Here is a 22866-nt window from a genome sequence, read left to right as displayed (position 1 = left end):
CTCTAAGAAACTACCAATGAATGAAGTAGGTGACATGGAGACAATGAAAAAAGACATATATCATTTTGTACTTTTTGAAATTTGAGCCATGTGCAGCTCAAGTGTGTGTGTGTGTGTGTGTGTGTGTGTGTGTGTGTGTCTGTGTGTGTGTGTGTGTGTGTTTTATTAATTCATTATAAATCACTGAGCAAATCTGAAGAAACCTTCATTTTCCAGAGGAGAAAACTGAAACCAAAGAAGGGGATAAGTTATTCAAGATCACACCATTAGAGAGAGAAAAAGCGGGGCCTGGAACTCAGGAACCCAGTAGAAGCTTCCAGTGTTTCCTCCTTACCACAATGCCATGTGGTAAAACAGCAAGTGCTGCCCTGATGGGTTTGGCTCAGTGGATAGAGTGTCAGACTGTGGACTGAAAGGTCCCGGATCGACTCTGGTCAAGGGCATGAACCATGGTTTCCAGCACATCCCCAGAAGGGGTTGTGCAGGAGGCATCGAATCAATGATTCTCTCTCATCATTGAAATCAATAAAAATATATTTAAAACAGTAAGTGTCATCTTATACAAAATAAAAATATTCCTATAACCCTTTTCAGAACTGTGGTCCTCCAGAGCAGCAGTCGCCAAGCAGTGGTCCATGAGGTCTGAAAGGTTGGTGACCACTGCTCTAGAGGTCCCGGGACTTGTGACATAGTGCTCATTATGAATGTTTTCCACAGAATTTCTAAGGCAAAGGGACAGAGAAGACAATCCCACTATCAAGACACACACCAAGTATTTTTTAACATATATTTTATTGATTTTTTACTGAGAGGAAGGGAGAGGGGTAGAGAGTTAGAAACATCAATGACAGAAAAACATCAACCAGCTGCCTCCTGCACACCCCCCATTGGGGATGTGCCCACAACCAAGGTACATGCCTTTGACCAGAATTGAACCTGGACCCTTCAGTGAGCAGATCAATGCTCTACCGACTGAGCCAAACTAGTTAAGGCTCACACCAAGTATGACCTGAGTGGATAAAGACAGAACATCATTCAGCATTGGACAAAGTGAATTTAATCTTAACCAGGACAGGAAAATGTTACAGCTTTCATTACTATGTATAAACAGTAAGGATGACTGATGAAGCAGAATAGAATTAGAAGGACAAAAAGTTTATTCCGCCCTATCCGGTTTGGCTCACTAGATAGAGCTTTGGCCTTCGGACTAAAGGGTCCCAGGTTCGATTCTGGTTGTGGGCACATTCCCAGTAGGGGGTGTGCAAGAGGCAGCTGATCGATGTTTCTCTCGATGTTTCTAACTCTATCCCTCTCCCTTCCTCTCTGTAAAAAATCAATATATATATATATATATTCCAGTGAATTTACTCAGAAAAATAAAGCAAAAGGAGCCGAAACTGGTTTGGCTCAGTGGTAGAGCGTTGGTCTGCGGACTGAAGGGTCCCGGGTTCGATTCCGGTCAAGGGCATGTACCTTGGTTGCAGGCACATCCCCGGTAGGGGGTGTGCAAGAGGCAGCTGGTCGATGTTTCTCTCTCATCGACGTTTCTAGCTCTCTATCTCTCTCCCTTCCTCTCTGTAAAAAATCAATAAAATATATTAAAAAATAAAATAAATTAAAAAATAAAGCAAAAGGAGATGACAGAAAATTCAAGTTTGAAAGCCTTAATTCCACCGTGGAACTACTCTCAAATAGGAGAACTAAGGGAATTATCAAGGTCCTTTCTAGTCCTAAAATCCTCAAAGAAAAAGAGGAAAGGCAGCTTCAACTCCTCCTCAGAGCAATTCAAGCATACTTTTCCTCTTGGTAAGGAAAAAAAAAAAAAAACCACAAAAACCTTTTCTTTCAATGGGCACAAATTCAAGGAAACAGCAGAGTTTCCATAGGAAGGAATAAGAGAAGCCAGAAATGAAAACTATTACAGAAATGTTTTGAGTTTGTCTGCTTAGGCAGAAGGATCGTGGAAGAAAGGAAATTTATTTCAGAGATTATTCTTTCCTTTCTAGGTCTGTATGTAGCTTTCACTATTGGAGAAATACATGAATTAGACATTAGGTATTCACTATACCTTTGGATATTTGCCAAACCTACTACAGTCATGTATTAGTTAATCTAAGTATTTCTAAGCACTGGGTAAAGTCTGTTTGCCAAGTAGTTGATCTGATGAAACATTTAAGAAAGAGAGAATATGAAAGGACATAACCTCCAGCCACTACTACTGCTCATATTTCTAATGAGAAATCATGGCATAGGGATAAACCGCAGACAAAGATTTTCTTAGTCAACACTGGGTCACAATGTCACCTACTCTGAGAAGTCTCTCTCACCACATCTACAATCCTTGATCAGGAACAAAAGGCCAGAGAGAGCTCAAATTCTAGCACCAGCCAACCTCTGTCATCTCTAGGGAATCTATATCAAGTGCCTAGCCTCATCAAAGGTTCTCAGTATTGTTTCAAATTCCATCTCCAATTTTCACTAAATAATTCAGGCATAGGAAAATATTTGAAGTTTATTTTTTAATAATTTTTCTACTTTGTTGAAAAGAAATCTGCCTCATGGTAAAACAGTCACATAATTCAGAGAAGAAGAAAAAAATCACAAGAAACTTAAAAGTCAGATATTACTTCACAATAAAAAGGTATTAATGTCAAAAGCTCTAGCCATGTTTTTCATGAAAAACTTTAAACACACAATCTGGAGCCAATAAAGCAGGAGACATTCCACTCCCTCTCAACAACAAATGAGTTAAACAGTAATAGAGGCGGCACTAATATTACCTAGGGCAGGAGAAACGTTTGGTGACTCACATATTCCCCTTTGATGTCAATGTCTAAATTAAAGAGCTGGTTTCTTTGGGAAGAAAAAGAGGGGAGAACATTAAAATTATCCTTTTAAACTTCAGATCCCAAAGAATTAGCCATTCTCAATTTCAAAGTCAATTCCATTTCCCCTCCAAAAATCATAAGTCATTTCAAACACCTAGTACTCGTGAAATGCATGGCCTTAAATTTACTTAACTAATTAAGATTGAGTGAGTGACTATAACAGAACAAAGACCATCTGAATTCAACGAAGATGCTCAATTTTAACGTTACCTTCTCCTAACACCTCCATATTTTTACTTGTAAATGTAGATTCTCCCCCCCTTAATGCAATGAACAAATTTCACAGCAGTTATCACATATAGAAAACTGATGAAAGAGGAAAATGGGTGCCTCCCCCGTAAACATGATATTTTTGTTTGCTTTTTGCTTTTTAAAAATATATATATTTTTTATTGATTTTACACAGAAAGGAATTGAGAGGGACAGAGAATTAGAAACGTCGATGAGAGAGAAACATCGACCAGCTGCCTCCTGCACACCCCCCACTGGGGATGTGCCCGCAACCAAGGTACATACCCTTGACCGGAATCGAACCTGGGACCTTTCAGTCCGCAGGCCAACGCTCTATTCACTGAGCCAAACCGGTCCCGGCTTGCTTTTGTTTTTAATCCTTACCCGAGAATAGTTTTCCCACTGATTTTGAGAGATAGTTAAATGGGGGGGGGGGGGGGGGGGGGGGAAGGGCGGAGAGGGGAGAGAAACATCTACCTTTTTCCCCGAAAATAAGATAGTGTCTTATATTAATTTTTGCTCCCAAAGATGCGCTAGGTCTTATTTTCAGGGGATGTCTTATTTTTCCATGAAGAATACGGTTCACATTTATTGTTAAATGAAAATAAAGGAAATTTATTACCTGTATACGGTACGGTAGTACGGTAATTGTCAACACAAACCAAACTGTGAATCCTACAGTATCAAGAATTTACTCATTTATTAAATAACAATCATGTCATCATCTTCTGGAACACCATCATAACAATCCAATTCCTGAATTTCCTGATGAATTTCTTGTGACTCCATTTCTTTCAGAATCAGTGGACCAAATCTCTCATGTTTAGCAATAACATTCTGAGTCAGAGCCGGGGGGGGGGGGGGGGGGGGGGGGCGGCTTATTTTTGGGGGGATGCCTTATATTTCACTCAGAAGGAAACCTGTAAGTAGGTCTTATTTTCGGAGGATGTCTTATTTTCGGGGAAACACGGTATTGCGAGAAAGACACAGGTACGCGCCCCCACCAGAGCCAGGATGGAACTGCAGCCCAGGGACTACCCTTAACTACCGGTAGGAATCGAACCTGAGACCCTTCGTTCTCATCACACCTGACAACGTTTTTAAATGGTTTAGAATTGTTTACATATCGACTCCTCTAAGCATCAGACTAAATCCTTACACACTAAATGTTTATTTGCCGTGGTATAGAATAAAAAAAGAGGGGGGATACAGTTGGCTTGTGTGATTTGAATCTTCAGACAATGCCAAAGTTTTAAGCCAATGATTTCACGCCGCTCCCCATTAACTTTTCATTAACCTGGCAAACAACAACTGGCAGGCTGAGATTTCGGATCGTTTTATTTCTTGGCAGAGGGAGAAAAAAGGGACATGGCCGAGATAGAGGAGCACAAACATGGGGGAGGAGGGTATGTGGCAAATAAGACAGCTAGTCTTGAGTAAGAGATAATTACTACCAAGCAAATAGCAGCAAAAGGACACTTTTGCCTTTTCAGCCCATTAAAGCAATGGTCTTTGGAGCAAACTATTAAATACCACCCGCAACCTTCCGCTTCCAGGACGCAAGGAAAGACTTCCACCGATCTGCTATGACAGTCCGACGCGGTGCGGGCGGCACAGGACTAACGCGTTTAGGGAAAGCGAGGCCCACAGAGGGCAAGGCGAGCTCGAAACGAAAACTCCAGGAGTTTCCCGAGCAGCCCCTGGAGTCCTGACCCCGGAGCAGGATGCTGAGCCGCCGCCCCGGGAAAGGGGGGGCCTCCGTGGCAGAGGAGCGAGGGGGCTCCCGAGCAGCCCCTCCCGCCCCCCTACCTGAGCCCACCGCCCTCTCCTTCGGAAAGCCCCAGAGGACCGCACTGTCTGGCTTCTGTCCGCTCCCCCGCTCAAGACCAGACCGGCCATATCCCTCTCCGGCCATACCCGCCTCTGACCTGTCCCCGCCGGGTCCGAGGCGGCAGCGCGACGCCTCCATCCCCGCCGCTCGGAAAGTAGCCGCCACCAACCAGATTCGCGACTGGGACTCCGCTGCTGGGGTGGCCAGCCTGGCGCGCGTCCGGGCCCCGCCCCCTGGCAACCGCACCCCGCACTGTTGCCACCGCCGATTGGCCCACGGGTCATTCGCCCCTCTCTCATTGGCTCCTTCCGCCGTCCGGCGTGGCGGGGTGGGGCTCCAAGGGGCGTAGGAACTCCGAGTCGGAGGCGCCTGCGCTCCAGCGGGAATGACGCGCCAGGGCTGGGCGCCTGGACCGCTGAGCCGCCGGCACTGAGAATGTTCCCCCCGCTGGGAGGCTAGTCGGTCAGAGGAGCCGCCCAGCCCCCACAAACTGAGGGGGGCCTCCCATCACCCCCATGGTGTGAACACAGATCACCGGGAGGGAGCTCGACCCGAGGTCTGTCATACTGGAACTTACAGAACTTAAAATTAAGTTATCGCACTTGAGTTTAATAGCATCCCAAGGTCAAAGTTGTTTCCACATTGGGCTTGCATTTCTAAGAAGGCTAGAACTGGGCACAAGCTAGGAGAGCGGAGCTTTGCACTGGCAGGGTCAGCGTCCATTCGCTGTGACCCTGAACATGGTTCATTATTTGTGCTTTATATCCCCATCTATAAAATAAAATAAAATAACAATCCTTGCTTGGCTGAGAGAGTAGGTTTCTACAGCTGAGTGAGATGCTGTTTGTATAGTGAAAGCACAATGAAGACATTTTGTTAACTGGACAGTGCAACAATAGTAAGTAGTGTTCTCTGAAAAGTTCCCACATTTATTTATATACTTTTGATTTTGGATAGAGAGAAGAGAGAAACATTGATTGGTTGCCTCCTGTACCCACCCCATGGGGGCTTGAACCCTAAACCTAGGTACCAATAACCTAATTATATGCCTTGACCGGATATCAAACCTGCAACCTTTTGCTATATGGGACTACACGTGAGCTACCTGACCAGGGCTATTTACATACATTTTAAAGTTACTTCTTTTTTAAAAAAAAATTTTTTTTATTGATTATTAGAGAGAGAAACACCAATGTGAGAGCAAAACAATGATCAGCTGCCTCCTGCAAATCCCTTACAGGGGACTGAGCCCACAACCCAGGTATGTGGCCTGTCCAGGAATTGAACCGGTGACCTTTAGGTACATGGGACTATGCCTAGCCAAGTGAGCCATACATACCGGACAGGGCTATTTACATACATTTACATACATTTTAAACGGTTACTCCAAGAAATCATTTTGTCACTCTAATATTTATAGATTTTTTTTTGGTTGGAAATGAAAAATCAAAACAGCAAACTCAAGTATGTCCCAGTTATCTGATTCTACAGTAGCCACTAAAACAGGGCTTGCTGCCTTTCGTCATCTTGCCTTTCTGCAGAAGAGCCAAAGTTGCTCAACAATAAAGTCAGAGTTTACTTTGATTTTTTCCGTCCATCGGGTCATAGAGGAAGCTGCCACTGAGCACAATAGAATTGGTACTCAAAAATTGGTACTAATTCATTCATGGGGAATGAATTAGTTTGAATGAGGTGACTAAAGGATTAGTTAGTAGTGGTTAAATCAAACAACTAAGACCTTCAGTGGTGGAGGCAATGTTCTGCATTATTGGCAGTCAGAAGCAGGGTTCTCTAAAAACTTTCTGCAATAATTTATTTAAACACAATTTAAACAGTTACTACAAGATATCTTAAAATTTTAAACAGTTAATACAAGAAAAATACACACTAAAAACTGTTTATAAATTTTAAAAAGAAAATCTTGGAACTGGTTAAAATACTTTTCTTGATGTTATTGGTATTATTTCCATTTTATTCTATTGATGAACTCTTCTGTAAGTCAGAAAAGTAACTTTAGCAACTCTATGAACAGCAGCAATCAATTTATTGAGATTACTGATCTCTGAGAAATCCAGTCAGTTTTTCACAAGGAACTGGCTTTTGCTGAGCTTCCCTCTCTCCCTGAGGTAAGTGAACAGGTGCCGTCGTCTCCTCCACGTGACCTTCACCCCATACTTCTCCTCAGGGGTGTCTTTAACCAGAACAGGCCCAGGCTCCGGGCTCTCAGAAGTGCTAGAGTGAAGGGAACTGCTTGGCAGGCTGTTTTCCTTATGATCTGGGGCAAGCAGCCTTTGCTTCACAGGAGATGACTCTGGGGTCTGGATATCAGGTGCAATGAACATATAAGGTAAGTTTTGAAGTGCATGTGTTGACATTTCCCCACAGCTTGGGGGGCTGAGCATTGGAACTAAGGGCCTTTTGGAAATGTTCTTTACTGAATGATTGGGGCACTGCTGGATTAAGGGGCCTCCGAGAGTGACTGAACTGGAAGAAGACGGTGGACTCTCAAATGTTAGATGTGGAAACTTGGAGGTGGCAGATTTTCGATCTGAACGTCTTGCCTGGTCTCGGTGATGATGCTTCCCTTTCCTGTTGGCTGGGAACCAGCTTTCTGCTGTTGTATCAAACTGAGGTGATACCTAAGGGTCAAAAACAGCAACAAAAAAAGTGAGGAAAGCTACATACCAAGAACAAACCTAAAGGAAGAAACTATACCCAATGACCGGAGACCAGAATCCTAAATGGGACTCACTATAGCCCTGGCCGATTTTGTTAGAGTGTTGACCCTTGTACCAAAGGGTCACAGGTTCAATTCCTGATCAAGGGCATATACCTCAGTTGCAGGTTCGATTCCTGGCCCCCCTACTGGGGTGAAAGCAGGAGGCAACCAATTGATGTGACTCTTTCACATCAATGTTTCTCTCTCTCTTCCCCTTCTTTCCTTTTCCCTCCCTTTCACTCTTAAAAAAAATCAATGAGCCTGGCCAGTGTGTCTCAGTGATTGAGTGTTGATCCAGGAAGCAGGAGATTATGGTTTGATTCCTAGTCAGGGCACATGCCCAGATTTCAGGGTCAATCCCCAGTAGGGGGTGTGCCAAAGGAAGCCTGTCAAACAGTCTCTCTTCATGTCAATAAAAAAAAATTTTAATCAATGAAAAGTATATATATATCCTCAGGTGAGGATTAATAAATGGAACCCACTATTGTAGGGGTGTCAAACTCAATCAGAGAAGGGGCCAAAATCTAAAATCCAGCCTAAATCGCGGGCCAAATGGTTTACTGAACAGTCATAAACTGACAGTGTCATAAACTGACAGCGGAGTGCAGTGATGACAGCGCGGTGCGGGCCACATTGCAAGGCCTGGCCGGCCGGATTTGGCCCGCAGGCCTTGTGTTTGACACATGTGCACTATTGTAAGGGATACAAAACAAAAATACCTGTATTAAAGGGATATTAATAGAAAGGGATATGAGCTTGGGCAATCTATTTTATCTCTCCAGCTTTCAGTTTCCTCATGTGTAAGAAAGGGGACAATGCCTCCTTTTCTTTCTTTCTTTCTTTCTTTCTTTTTTTTTTTTTAATATATTTTATTGATTTTTTACAGAGAGGAAGAGAAATAGAGAGTTAGAAACATCGATGAGAGGGAATCATCAATCAACTGCCTCTTGCACACCCCCTACTGGGGTTGTGCTTGCAACCAAGGTATAAGCCCTTGACCGGAATCGAACCTGGGACCTTTGACTCTATCCACTGAGCTGAACCTGTTTCGGCAATGCCTCCTTTTCTTTATTACACTATACAGCTGCAACTTGTTTAACTATCTTTAAACTTTGAGGGCAGAGACCAGCAGTCTTATTCACCATTGGTCCCAGCACTTAGGAGAATGCTTGCACAAAGGCCTCATGTAAAGAATGAATGGCTGGGAGAATCCAAGATGGCTGCACAGGTAAACACCTAGCCGCAGCCGCACACAACAATTTCAATAAAATACAACTAAAATATAAAATGGACGTTACCCAGAACTACAGGAAAGTCGACTGACTGGAAATTCTACAACGAGAAGCAGGGAGAAAACCAGAAGGAAGAGCGGAGGAGCTGTAAAAGCCTAAGATACGGAGACACGCGGTGTGCACGGAGAGAACGGAGCCCAAGAGGAGGGGGCGACTGAGTGCCTGGCTGGCGTTCCCTAGCAGGAAGGAGATAAAAGCTCCGACTGTGCTGGGCCCCAGTTCTGACTGCTCTGAACCCCAGTTCTAGGCCAGACCCCGGGGACCCAGGCTCATCCATAGGGAGCTGGGCTGTAAGGCAGAACCCCGGGGGAGTGGTGAAAGGAGGTCCCAGAGGCGCGCATATTGCGCGCAGAGAAGAGACAATTGGCTGTGCCTTGGGATTGCCCTGGCAGGAAAGAGACAAAAGCTCCCGACTGCTCTGAACGCCACCTCCAACTCCACTTCCAACTGAACTGAACCCCAGTTCCAGGCTCATTGGGGGAGAGTCTAGACCAGGGGTCCTCAAACTTTTTAAAGTGGGGGCCAGATCACGGTCCCTCAGAGAGCTGGAGGGCCGGACTATATGAACTACTAATTCCTACTGTAACACCTTGGCTGCGCTCACTGCCCAAAAAACCTGGCGGGCAGGATCAGACTCCCCTGAGGGCTGCATGTGGCCCGCGGGCCGTAGTTTGAAGACCCCTGGTCTAGACTGTTTGGTAGCAGGCGAAAATAGAGGGCATATTTCTCTCAGAGGTGCTTGCAGCGAGTACTGAAGGACCCTGGGGATTACTGAGACTCAGGAACCACATAGGGCGGGGCTGAGGAAAGCCATGGCTGTAGGCTCCACCCTGAAACTCCGCCCCACCCTGAAACTCCGCTCCATCAGGGAAGCTGCGAAAATGCCGAGACAAGGAAATAGATCACAAATGAAAGAAATGGAGGATAAAAAGCGACTGGATATAGAGTTCAAATCTACACTTATAAGGTTTTTCAAGAATTTCCTAGAAAAGGTCGATAAGACCTATGAAGATATGAAAAGGGATCAACTAGAATTAATAAGGAATCAACAAGAAATGATAAGGGATCAACAAGAAATAAAGAATACATTGTCTGAAATAAAAAAAAAATATTATACAGAGTCCTAAAAACAGAATGGAAGATCGCAAGAATCAAGTCAAAGATTTGGAACATAAAGAGCCAGAAGACACTCCTCCGCAGAAGCAAGAAGGCAAGAGAATCCAGAAAGTTGAAGATAATGTAAGAAACCTCTAGGACAACTTCAAGCGAACAAACATCACAATTATGGGGGTCCCAGAAGATGAGAGAGAGCAAGATATCAAAAACATACTGAAAGAAATAGTGACAGAAAACTTCCCCCACCTGGTGAAAGAATTAGACTTACAAAACCAGGAAGTGCACAGAACTCCAAACAAAAGGAATCCAAAGAGGACCACACCAAGGCAAATCATAATTAAAATTCCAAGAGCAAAAGACAAAGAGAGAGTATTAAAAGCAGCAAAAGCAAAGCAGGTAGTTACCTATAAAGGAGCACCTATACAATTGTCAGCTGATTTCCCAACAGAAACCATGCAGGCCAGACGGGAATGGCAAGAAATATTCAAGGTGATGAATAGTAAGAACCTACAGCCAAAGATAATCTACCCAGCAAAGCTATCACTCAGAATCGAAGGCCAGATAAACAGCTTCACTAATAAAAAGCTAAAGGAGTTCATCACCACCAAACCAGAATTATATGAATTGCTGAAGCGGGTTCTTTTGGAAGAGAAAGTAAATAAAGATAAAAATTATGAACAACAGGAGAATCCAAGATGGCTGCTCGGGTAGGCAACTAGCCGCAGCCGCACACAACAATTTCAATAAAATACAACTAAAATATAAAATAGACATTACCCAGAACTACAGGAAAGTCGACTGACTGGAAATCCTACAACAAGAAGCAAGGAGAAAACCAGAAGGAAGCGCAGAGGAGCTGTAAAAGCCTAAGGTACGGAGACACGCGGCGCGCGGAGAGGACGGAGCCGGAGAGGAGGGAGGCCGAGTGCCTGGCTGGCGTTCCCTAGCGGGAAGCAGAGAAAAGCTCCGATTTTGCTGGGCCCAGCTCCAACTGCTCTGAACCCCAATTCTAGGCCAGACCCTGGGGACCCAGGCTCACCCATAGGGAGCTGGGCTGTAAGGCGGAATTCTGTGCCGCGGGATTGTCCTGACGGGAAGGAGACAGGGGCTCCAGACTGCTGTGAACGCCACCTCCAACTCCACTTCCAACTGAACTGAACCCCAATACCGGACTCATTGGGGGAGAGCATAGACAGTTTGGCAGCAGGCGAAAATCGAGGGCACCTTTCTCTCAGAGGCGCTTGCAACAAGTACTGAAGGACCCTGAGTCTCAGGAGACGCATAGGGCGGGGTTGACGGAAGCCAAGGCTGTAGGCTCCACCCTGAAACCCTGCCCCATCATGAAAGCTGCCTGCGAAAATGCCTAAACCAAATAGATCACAAACGAAAGAAATGGAGGACAAAAAGCGACTGGATATAGAGTTCAAAACCACACTTATAAGGTTTTTCAAGAGTCTCCTAGAAAAGGCCGATAAAATAAATGAGACCTATGAGGATATGAAAAGGGATCAACAAGAAATGATAAGGGATCAACAAGAAATAAAGAATACATTGTCTGAAATAATAAATATTATACAGAGTCCTAAAAACAGAATAGAAGATCGCAAGAATCAAGTCAAAGATTTGGAACATAAAGAGCCAGAAGACACTCCTCTGCAGAAGCTAGAAGGCAAGAGAATCCAGAAAATTGAAGATAATGTAAGAAACCTCTGGGACAACTTCAAACGATCCAACATCAGAATCATGGGGGTCCCAGAAGATGAGAGAGAGCAAGATATCGAAAACATACTGAAAGAAATAGTGACAGAAAACTTCCCCCACCTGGGGAAAGAATTGGACTTACAAGTCCAGGAAGCACACAGAACTCCAAATAAAAGGAATCCAAAGAGGACCACACCAAGACAAATCATAATTAAGATTCCAAGAGCAAAAGACAAAGAGAGAATATTAAAAGCAGCAAGAGCTAAGCAGGTGGTTACCTATAAAGGAACACCTATACGATTGTCAGCTGATTTCCCAACAGAAACCATGCATGCCAGACGGGAATGGCAAGAAATATTCAAGGTGATGAATAGTAAGAACCTACAGCCAAAGATAATCTATCCAGCAAAGCTATCACTCAGATTCGAAGGTCAGATAAAGAGCTTCACTAATAAAAAAAAGCTAAAGGAGTTCATCACCACCAAACCAGAATTATATGAATTGCTGAAAGGGGTTCTTTCAGAAGAGAAAGTAAATAAAGATAAAAATTATGAACAACAAATACGTAACTATCAACAAGTGAATGTAAAAACCAAGGAAACTAAAAAAAAAAAATCTGAGGAACAATATTAACTGTTGAATATAATAGAATCAGAGGTATGGAAGGGGAGTGAACTGATGATTCTTGGGGAAAAAGGGAGAGGGAGATGTGGGAAGAGACTGAACATAAATTGTGCACCTATGGATGAGGACAATGGGGGGTGGGGAAAGGACAGAGGGTGGGGTGAGAAGGGGGGGGGAAAGGAACATTTGTAATAATATGAACAATAAAAATTTATTTAAAAAAAAAAGAATGAATGGCTGAATGCAAGAATAGGGAGTGAGATTGTAGATTGAAAGCAAATAGCACAGGACCTGGAATGTAATCAGTTCTTAATAAATTTTCATTATTATTCTCATCCACTAGATTCTAGCATTTATGTTTATTCTACAACCATGAGCAAATATATCTCTCCTAAGCAATTCCGAACAATTCATATTTATTAAACACTCCTAAGCAGATGTTATGCTTTAGTCTGGTCCTTTTGCTATACTACTTCCCAGACATACAGTCGCAATATGGGCTTTTAAGTTGTCAAAATATGACATAGGCCATTTCTGTGGGGTTTTTTCGAGGTTCAATCTATTAAACAGTAAACAGAGTACTTAGCTCAGGAAACAATCTCATTTTTTACTAGTTCTGCCATTTATCCTGATTTTCTTACCCAGCTACTGGATAGTGAAATTTTTATACTAAGTTCTTTCAGAGGAATGTGTGGGGGTGGGGGAGGGGGAAGGAAGGAGAAGGAAACTACAATTCCAACCAATCTGGGTTGAAGTTTCTGAGTTCAGTTTGAAATTAGAGAAGAAAATATAGCAGAAAAGATGGCTGACCAGACAGAAAGAGTATATTGCCTCATCCCTGACCCATGAATCTTATTCTTTGAAGGCCTTGGTTCAAGGAGCAGAAGAATGAGTATTTTGAGAAGCCTAACAGAGTAAGTCAAAGTAAGAATCCCATGGCCTACCCAGGAAGTGATGGTGTTGTGGTCAATGGGCTTGCTGGGCACCTGTCTAGTGTGGGTGATGGGAAGCTGTGGCGATCTATAGAGGTGTCTGGGGCCCTCCACGGGCTGTTGGTGGAATAGCAGCTGGGCTTTCTGGGATGTCTGGCGGCGTTTTTTTCTGGGAGGCATCAATAGGTGATTGAAGAGCGGTTAGTAGCCACATGGTGCTGGGTGTAGTCAGGTACCAGGAGAGGCTCCAATTCCAACCCATACCTGCAGAGAAGAAACAAAAGCCAGTCTTACTCATACTCAGCCAGTCTGTTCTACTGTCCACTTATCACTCCTACTGAAAGATATGGGAAGTACAGCTTTCTAACCTACACCATCAAGTTACCAACAGTAGTTCAAAACAAAACAAACAAAAAACACAGAAGTTCACATGCAACATATGTTCAATGAACACTTACTGAGCATGTGTTAAGTGATATGCTGGTGTTGAGAATTTAACAATGAAAAATCATTTATTCCCTGATCATTTATTGAGTGCCAAGCACTTGTGGGACACAGAAGTCAGACTGTCCCTGTTTCAAAGAGCTGAGAGTCCAACATCGGGAGAGATGATACAATAATAGGGCCAGTGCTTCCACTAACCCCAAGGGAGGCTTTCTAGAGAGGGTGATGCCTGACCTAGGTATAAAGGGCAAGAGAAAGCAGGGAGGGCACTCCAGGCTGAGGAGCAGCGCACACAAAGCACAAAGAACGTGAAGGAGCATGTGAATTCAGGGAATCACAGACCCCATGTAGCTGGGCACAGATTTGAAGAGATGAATGGCCAAGAACGGAAGCTGGACATGGTGTCAGGGTTAGTTAAGAAAAACCAGGCATGCTCTGGTCAGTGTGGCTCGGTTGGGCATCACCCATGCACAGAAAGGTTGCTAGACGATTCCCAATCAGGGCACATGCCCAGATTTATGATTCATGTACCTGATCCAGTGCATACAGAAATCTCTCTCTCTCTCTCTCTCTCTCTCTCTCTCTCTCTCTCTCTCTCCTATTTCTCTCTCTCTAAAATCAATAAAAACATTTTTTAAAAAAGAAAAACCAGGTGTATCATATGAGTTTGGATTTTAGACCAAGTAGTCATTGAAGAATTTCAAGCAAAAAGATATGATCACACTTGGATTTTTTAAACTTTTCATTCCATATCATTTTATTTTTATGTTTTAAAATATATTTTTATTGATTTCAAAGAGGAAGGTAGAAGGAAGAGAGAGATAGAAACATCAATGATGAGAGAGAATCATTGATCTGCTGCCTTCTGCACGTCCCCTACTGCGGATCGAGCCCAAAACCCAAGCATGTGCTCTTGACTGGAATCGAATCTGGGACCCTTCAGTCTGCAAGCCAACGTTCTATCCACTGAGCCAAAACAGATAGGGCCCCAGATCATTTTAAACACACACAAAAGTAAACTAAATAGCCAAAACCGGTTTGGCTCAGTGGTAGAGTGTTGGTCTGCGGACTGAAAGGTCCCAGGTTCGATTCCGGTCAAGGGCATGTACCTTGGTTGCGGGCACATCCCCGGTAGGGGGTGTGCAAGAGGCAGCTGGTTGATGTTTCTCTCTCATCGACGTTTCTAGCTCTCTAGCTTTCTCCCTTCCTCTCTGTAAAAAATCAACAAAATATATATTTTTTTAAAAAAGTAAACTAAATAGGGGGAGAATCCAAGATGGCTGCTCGGGTAGGCACCTAGCCGCAGCCACTCGCAACAATTTCAATAAAATACAACTAAAATATAAAATGGACATTACCCAGAACTACAGGAAAGTCGACTGACTGGAAATTCTACAACAAGAAGCAAGGAGAAAACCAGAAGGAAGCGCGGAGGAGCTGTAAAAGCCCAAGGTACGGAGACACGCGGCGCGCGCGGAGAGGACGGAGCCGGAGAGGAGGGAGGCCGAGTGCCTGGCTGGCGTTCCCTAGAGGGAAGGAGATAAAACTCCGACTGTGCTGGGCCCCCGACTGCTCTGAACCCCAGTTCTACGCCAGACCCCGGGGACCCAGGCTCATCCATAGGGAGCTGGGCTGTAAGGTGAAACCCCGGGGAAGTGGCGAAAGGAGGTCCCTGCTGCGAGCACACTGCGTGCCCGCAGAGAAGGGCCGGCCGGCTGTGCCGTAGGACTGCCCTGGCGGGAAGGAGACAGGGGCTCCAGACTGCTCTGAACTCCATCTCCAACTCCACTTCCAACTGAACTAAACCCCAGTTTCGGGCCCATTGCGGGAGAGCCTACACTGTTTGGTAGCAGGCGAAAATCGAGGGCACCTTTCTCTCAGAGGTGCTTACAACAAGTATTGAAGGACCCTGAGTCTCAGGAGTCGCATAGGGCGGGGCTGACAGAAGCCAAGGCTGTAGGCTCCAACCTGAAACTCCGCCCCATCAGAAAAGCTGCCTGCGAAAATGCCTAAACCAAATAGATCACAAACGAAAGAAATGGAGGACAAAAAGCGACTGGATATAGAGTTCAAAACCACACTTATAAGGTTTTTCAAGAGTATCCTAGAAAAGGCCAATAAAATAAATGAGACCTATGAGGATATGAAAAGGGATCAACAAGAAATAAAGAATACATTGTCTGAAATAAAAAATATTATACAGAGTCCTAAAAACAGAATAGAAGATCGCAAGAATCAAGTCAAAGATTTGGAACATAAAGAGCCAGAAGACATTCCCCTGCAGAAGCTAGAAGGCAAGAGAATCCAGAAAATTGAAGATAATGTAAGAAACCTCTGGGACAACTTCAAACGATCCAACATCAGAATCATGGGGGTCCCAGAAGATGAGAGAGAGCAAGATATCGAAAACATACTGAAAGAAATAGTGACAGAAAACTTCCCCCACCTGGGGAAAGAATTGGACTTACAAGTCCAGGAAGCACACAGAACTCCAAATAAGAGGAATCCAAAGAGGACCACACCAAGACAAATCATAATTAAGATTCCAAGAGCAAAAGACAAAGAGAGAATATTAAAAGCAGCAAGAACTAAGCAGGTGGTTACCTATAAAGGAGCTCCTATACGATTGTCAGCTGATTTCCCAACAGAAACCATGCATGCCAGACGGGAATGGCAAGAAATATTCAAGGTGATGAATAGCAAGAACCTACAGCCAAAAATACTCTACCCAGCAAAGCTATCACTCAGAATCGAAGGTCAGATAAAGAGCTTCACTAATAAAAAAAAGCTAAAGGAGTTCATCACCACCAAACCAGAATTATATGAATTGCTGAAGGGGGTTCTTTCAGAAGAGAAAGTAAATAAAGATAAAAATTATGAACAACAAATACGTAACTATCAACAAGTGAATCTAAAAACCAAGGAAACTAAAAAAAAAAAATCTGAGGAACAATATTAACTGTTGAATATAATAGAATCAGAGGTATGGAAGGGGAGTGAACTGATGATTCTTGGGGAAAAGGGGACAGGGGAATGTGGGAAGAGATGAACATAAACTGTGCACCTATGGATGAGGACAATGGGGGTTGGGGAAAGGGCAGAGGGTGGGGTGGGAAGGGGGGGGAAAGGAACACTTGTAATAATATGAACAATAAAAATTTATTAAAAAAAAAAAAAAAAGTAAACTAAATAATACAGTGAACCCCTATATACCCATCACTCAGCTCCAACAACCATCAACCCATCCACACCCCTAACCACATCCCCTTCCCCTGTATTATTTGAAGAAAATGTGATACTCCCAAACATTATATCATTCCCATTAATATTATCAAATGTTCAAATGTTTAATTATCTTGTAAATGTCATAATTGGTTTTTGTTTTGTCTTTTAGAGAGGTCCTCCTGGCAACAGTATGAAAAGAAAAAACAAGTGCCCTGGAAGTAAGAGAACCAGTTTTAGGAGGGTACTGCATTTCCTAAGTGAAAAATGGTAAGGCCTGAACCTGAGTTGTCAATGGAGATGGGAGGCTGGAGACAGAGGCAGGATCAACAGGAACCAGAGAGTAATAAAAGTATCTACTGATTCTAGTAACCAGATCAATTTTATTTGTTGTTGTTGTTGTTGTTGTTAATCCTCACCTGAGGATATTTTTCCAATGCTTTTTTCAGAGAGAGAGAAAGGGAGGGAGGGAGGGAGATTGATGTGAGAGAGACACAACGATTGGTTGCCTACCAATTGGGGGGGGGGGGGGGGTGTCTCGGATGGGGAAGGATGGGAAGTGAGCCTGCAATTGAGGTAGCATGTGCCCTAGACCAGGAATCAAACCCTAGACCCTTCAGTACACAGGCTGATGCTCTAACCACTGAGAATACAGTCAGGGCTAACCAGATCAATTTTAATACAAGCTTCGTCAATGTAATGGTGGGACAGAAGTTTGAATGCAATAGGTAGAGAGAGGTAAGTGGGAGATGCAACTGAGCATCCTAGACTTAGAAAACCACAGAAGGCAGATTGGTTCCACTATACATTCATGATTCAGTTTTTCAGTCAACAACAACAAAATACCCTGATTTATGTCACTAGGCAGTGGAGATACAGGTTAAAAAAGGGGGGTGAGCCAAAGCCGGTTTGGCTCAGTGGTGGAGCGTCGGTCTGCGGACTGAAAGGTCCCAGGTTCAATTTCGGTCAAGGGCATGTACCTTGGTTGCGGGCACATCCCCAGTAGGGGGTGTGCGAGAGGCAGCTGGTTGATGTTTCTCTCTCATCGACGTTTCTAGCTCTCTATCTCTCTCCCTTTCTCTCTGTTAAAAATCAATAAAATATATTTTTTTTAAAAAGGGGAAGGGGGTGAGGGGGAGAATCTCTACCCTCAAGAAACTAACATTTTAGCCAGCACCGATTTGGCTCAGTGGATAGAGCGTCAGCCTGCGGACTGAAAGGTCCTGGGTTCGATTCCGGTCAAGGGCATGTACCTTGGTTGCGGGCACATCCTCTGTAGGGGGTGTGCAAGAGGCAGCTGGTCGATGATTCTCTCTCATCGACGTTTCTAGCTCCCTATCCCTCTCTCTTCCTCTCTGTGAAAAATCAATAAAATATATTTAAAAAAAAAAAAAAAAGAAACTAACATTTTAAAACTAATACCTATTTGTTCATTCATTCAACAAATATTTATTGAGTGCCTACTGTGTGCTAAGCACTATTCCAGCTAGGTGCTGGAAATATATACCAGAGAACAAAATCAAATGCCTACCCTATGACACTTACATTTTAGTTGGAAGTGATAAGAGGTATGGCGAAAAATCAAGCAGGATAAGGGATTGAGCTGACTGGGTGTTACTTTAGACAGGGCTGTCAGGGAAAACTTATTTGAAAAAACGATATTTGACAAAGACCTGAATAAAAAAGGAGAACAAGCTCAGCTGGTGTGGCTCAGTGGTTGAGCATCGCCTTTTAAACATGAGGTCACAGTTTGATTCCCAGTCAAACTGGGGGGGTGTGTGTGCAGGAGGCAGCCGATCAATGACCTCATCATTCATGTTTCTATTTCTCCCTCTCCCTTCCTCTCTGAAATCAACAAAAATATATTTTTAAAAAAGAAAAGAAAGGAGAACAAGCAAACAATAGGAAGATGTGAGCGGCATGCACTCTTCCTCTGGGGAGCATGCCACGCCTTCCCCTTCTCCTCTTCTCCCCCCACAGGCTGGCATCCCCTAACTCTAAGGGACCCCAACCAGAGGAGCAGTGGACAGCGGCTCGTCCTCAGCGAACCCCCTGAGCCTGTCTCCAAGGCCCCCTTTTCTCTGACTTCCCAGTGAGCCAAAGCAGCCCAGCCTAGGCTTTCCTGTTACTTCTTCAGTGCTAAGCTCTTCCTTACTTCACTGTCCCCAGCTTTAAAAAACATCCCATTGGAATGTGCTTTTGCTGTGGCCAATAAATTCTTGCTTGCTTTACTAAAAATAAAAATTAAAGTGTGAATGAAGAATAGTCCAGGCTGCAAGAATAATAAGTGCAAAGATCACAATGTGGGAATATGCCTGACTCTTTCAAGAAACAGTAATGTCAGCAGAGCTGACCAGAGAGGGTAGGAGATTAGAAACAGTTCATATGATACTGGGCTTTATAGGCAAGCTTAAGGACTCTGGATTTGATTATTCCTAATGTGATAGAAAGCCACTGAAAAGTTCTGGATACAGAAGTGACATAATCTGATTTATAATGGTTTTTTTTTTATTGATTGATTGGAGAGGAAGGGAGGGAGGGAGAGAAGAAGAGAGGGAGAGAGAGAAGCATCAGACTTGTTCCACTTATTTATGTATTTATTGGATTTTTTCTCATATGTACCCTGACCAAGGATTAAACCTGCAACCTTGGCATATGAGGAAGACACTAACCAACTGAGCTACCCAGCCAAGGCTGATTTATACTTTAAAAATATTTTATTGATTTCAGAGAGGAAGGGAGAGGGAGAAATAGTTAGATACATCAATGATGAGAGAAAATCATTAATGGGCTGCCTCCTGCACGTCCCCTACTAGGGATTAAGCAACAAACCAGGCATGTGTCCTGACTAGGAAGGAATCAAACCATGACTTATAGTTTATGGGTCAATGCCCAACAACTGAGCCACACCAGCCAGGCTGATTTATACTTCTTTTAAAAATATATTTTAAATAGAATAAAATTGCTATCAAAAACTACAAAAAAAAAAATATATATATATATATATATATATATATATATATATATATATATATATATATATATTTTATTGGCCGAAACCGGTTTGGCTCAGTGGTAGAGCGTTGGTCTGTGGATTGAAAGGTCCCAGGTTCGATTCTGGTCAAGGGCATGTACCTTGGTTGCGGGCACATCCCCAGTAGGGAGTGTGCAAGAGTTAGCTGATCGATGTTTCTCTCTCATGGATGTTTCTAACTTTCTATCCCTCTCTCTTCCTCTCTGTAAAAAATCAATAAAATATATTTTTTTATTGTTTTTGTTTTGTTTTGTTTTCTTGTTTTTGTTTTTGTTTTTACAGAGAGGAAGGGAGAGGGGGAGAGAGTTAGAAACATTGATGAGAGAAAAACATTGATCAACTGCCTCCTGCACACCCCCTACTGGGGATGTGCCTGCAACCAAGGTATAATACATCCGGAATCAAACCTGTGACCCTTCAGTCCACAGGCCGATGCTCTATCCACTAAGCCAAACTGTTTAGGTCTGATTTATACTTTTAAAAGATAACTTGAGGTGCTTTGTGAGAAAAGGTGGGTTGGGGAACAGGGGGTGAGAAAGGAAGCAGGAACTCAGAAGGCTGTACTGCAGGAATCCAATAGAGAGGTGATACTGTTTAAGGTTAACAGTGAAAAGTGTTGAAATTAACCAGCCTCAACTACTGTTGTGTCCAAATCCTACTATATTTATGTATCAATTTGTTTTACACAAAGATTATCTTAAAACTTTAGATCTCTCCTTCTCTATCAATAAATGACTTATTTACTACTTCACAAAGAATACAGGACACATCAAAGGACATTTATTTTCCAGAAATCATGCAAACCTGCATATGCCTGCAGCCATCCTCCTTCTTTCTTCTGTAATTAGAGGTCAAGACTCTTTTGCTCTCTTTTTAAAAATATATTTTTATTGGTTTCAGAGAGGAAGGGAGACACGAGAGAGAGAGAGAGAGAAACAATGATGATTCCTCCTGCATGTCCCACACCAGAGATCGAGCCCACAACCTGAGCATGTGTCCTGACCTGGTAGACGCTCAACCACTGAGCCACAACTAGCTGGGCCCTTTTGCTTTCTAAGGCCTTCCCCTCTGGTTGTGCTTTGGAGCCAAACATTTCAACAACCACCTAAAAGTATTTATATATCTAGCTTAGAATTCTCCACACTCAGGACTCATATATCCCGCTGTCTATTTAACAGCAACTTAGATGTCTCAAATGCACTTCAAACTTAATATATTTAAAGCTGGATTCATGATCACTTCCCCTGCACCCCTACCACAAAAGTGATTATCCTCCAGGGCCCTTGATCAGGAAATGGCATAATTTATTCAGTTAGGCATCCAGAAACCTTAGCATTTCCCTTTCCCCTCTCCCATCTGACCCAATACCTCTTCAACATGTCTTCAAGAATGCCTCTTTCTCCGACCGCCCTTCAAGTTCCAACAATCCAGGCATTGGTAATTAGAGTAACCTAACTGTTCTACCTTAATCCACTCTGGCACCCCCTGCAGAGACCTTTTAACAAAGCCTTTGTACTCACCAAGCTCCCTCCAGCTACACCTTTCACACCTCACTCCCTTTGCTTTGAGGGTTTCCCTCCCTTCTTTGCATAAAGACAGCAGATCTCACCAAGATTTAGTTCATCAGAAAAGCCTTCCCTGACCTACCAAGGAAAAATCTCCTTATTATAGATACTCCAAGTTATCACTGACCTCTAACTTATTACTTCACGGCTATAACTCTCCACTAGCTTATTTTTTTTTATTGATTTAAAAGAGGAAGGGAGAGAAACATCAATGATGAGAGAGAATCAGTGATTGGCTGCCTCCTGCATGCCCCCTACTAGGATCTACCCGGCAAGCTGAACATGTACCCTGACCAGGAATCTAACTGTGACCTCCTGGTTCACTAGTGGATGCTCAACCACTGAGCAACACCAGCTGGGCTCCATTCGTTTATTTGAGCCTTCAAAAAAACGTCTGTGCTCCCTCTTTCCTTCCATTAGACGGTACACTCAAACCTCTTCTGCCACTGTATCCTAGCACAATGTAGTTACAGTATTCAACAAAATTTGTTGAATAATTTAGCAATACTATATAGAAAAGATTGGTTTGAGAGGTGGTGGTGGATGAGACATCAGTATTTGAAGATCTGGAGCTTAGATAGTGTTTATAGTATGTCGTGTTTTGTTTTGTTTTTTTAAGATGTTGGAAACTTGCCTGGTTGGCATGGCTCAGTGGTTGAGCATGGACCAGGAGATCACGGTTCATTCCCGGTCAGGGCACATGCCGGGGGCTGCGGGCTCGAGGCCCCGTGTGGGGCGCGCAGGAGGCAGCCGATCCATGACTCTCTCATCCTTGATGTTACTCTCTCTCCCTCTTCCTTCCTCTCCGAAACCAATAAAAACATAGTTTTTCATTTAAAATGTTGGAGACTTGGTTAAGAGAATACGCTGCCCTCAGACTCTCGATGAGGTCGGAGGAAGCAGACGATCGTTGGCTGTTGGTACAAGGACACAACCAGGGAGACTCCTCACGGCAGGCCGCTCCCGAGGGAGGCGGCGGGGCCCGGGTGCTGGGTGCTCGGGCAGCGATGGGGCCGCCCCCGGCGCCGCCGGAGCCCCGGTCCCACCGCCTCCGGAGCTCCGGGGCGCCCTCCCCGCCTCCCGCAGCCGCTCCCTCCCCACGAGCCGGCGCGGCCGCCTTACCCGCCGGGAGGCGTCCGGGCCGCCGCTCCCGCCGCCACCGCCGCCGCCGCCGCGTTCGAGCCGGAACGCGGAGACAAGGGCCGGCGCCGATTGGCGACGCTCCGTCACGTGACCGCAACGCTCCGCCGGCGCCAATTTTAAACAG

At 44.0% G+C, this 22866-nt stretch overlaps 2 protein-coding genes across 5 annotated transcripts in view; both read right to left on the bottom strand.

Moving 5' to 3' along the window:
- Positions 1-5182, bottom strand: part of TULP3 (TUB like protein 3) — a 58010-nt gene extending 52828 nt beyond the window's left edge. For 2 of the 3 annotated variants that reach the window (XM_084878427.1, XM_084878429.1), the window contains exon 1: positions 5048-5182. In XM_084878427.1, the coding sequence (XP_084734553.1) occupies positions 5048-5088 (41 nt within the window). In that variant the 5' untranslated portion in view covers positions 5089-5182. Of the gene's footprint in view, positions 1-2780; positions 2854-5047 lie in introns of those variants that run through there. The other variant, XM_084878428.1, reaches the window with a different exon arrangement.
- Positions 5183-6746: 1564 nt separating this feature from the next.
- Positions 6747-22866, bottom strand: RHNO1 (RAD9-HUS1-RAD1 interacting nuclear orphan 1). 2 transcript variants are annotated; one of them, XM_084878453.1, is made up of 3 exons: positions 22722-22866; positions 13389-13598; positions 6747-7589 (listed from the first exon to the last, which is right to left on the bottom strand). In XM_084878453.1, exons 2-3 carry the CDS (start codon positions 13512-13514, stop codon positions 7026-7028), a joined length of 690 nt encoding a protein of 229 aa, XP_084734579.1. In that variant the 5' UTR covers positions 13515-13598; positions 22722-22866; the 3' UTR covers positions 6747-7025. The 2 variants fall into 2 exon arrangements, with proteins under 2 accessions (XP_084734579.1, XP_084734578.1); XM_084878452.1 differs by having other exon boundaries at positions 13347-13598; positions 22722-22864.

The sequence above is a fragment of the Pipistrellus hanaki genome (assembly GCF_964339955.1).
Source record: "Pipistrellus hanaki genome assembly, chromosome: 3".
Lineage (NCBI taxonomy): Eukaryota > Metazoa > Chordata > Mammalia > Chiroptera > Vespertilionidae > Pipistrellus > Pipistrellus hanaki.
The sequence above is the reverse complement of the archived record's forward strand: the minus strand, read 5'-3'. Positions and strand labels throughout refer to the sequence as shown.

What these genes read in the sequence shown, in the direction of transcription:
- RHNO1 (XM_084878452.1), bottom strand. Translation starts at nt 13,514, where the DNA reads ATGCCTCCCAGAAAAAAACGCCGCCAGACATCCCAGAAAGCCCAGCTG. An exon ending in ACAACACCATCACTTCCTGG is followed by an intron (nt 7,590 to 13,346) that starts GTAGGCCATGGG and finishes TTTGACCCTTAG; the next exon opens with GTATCACCTCAGTTTGATAC.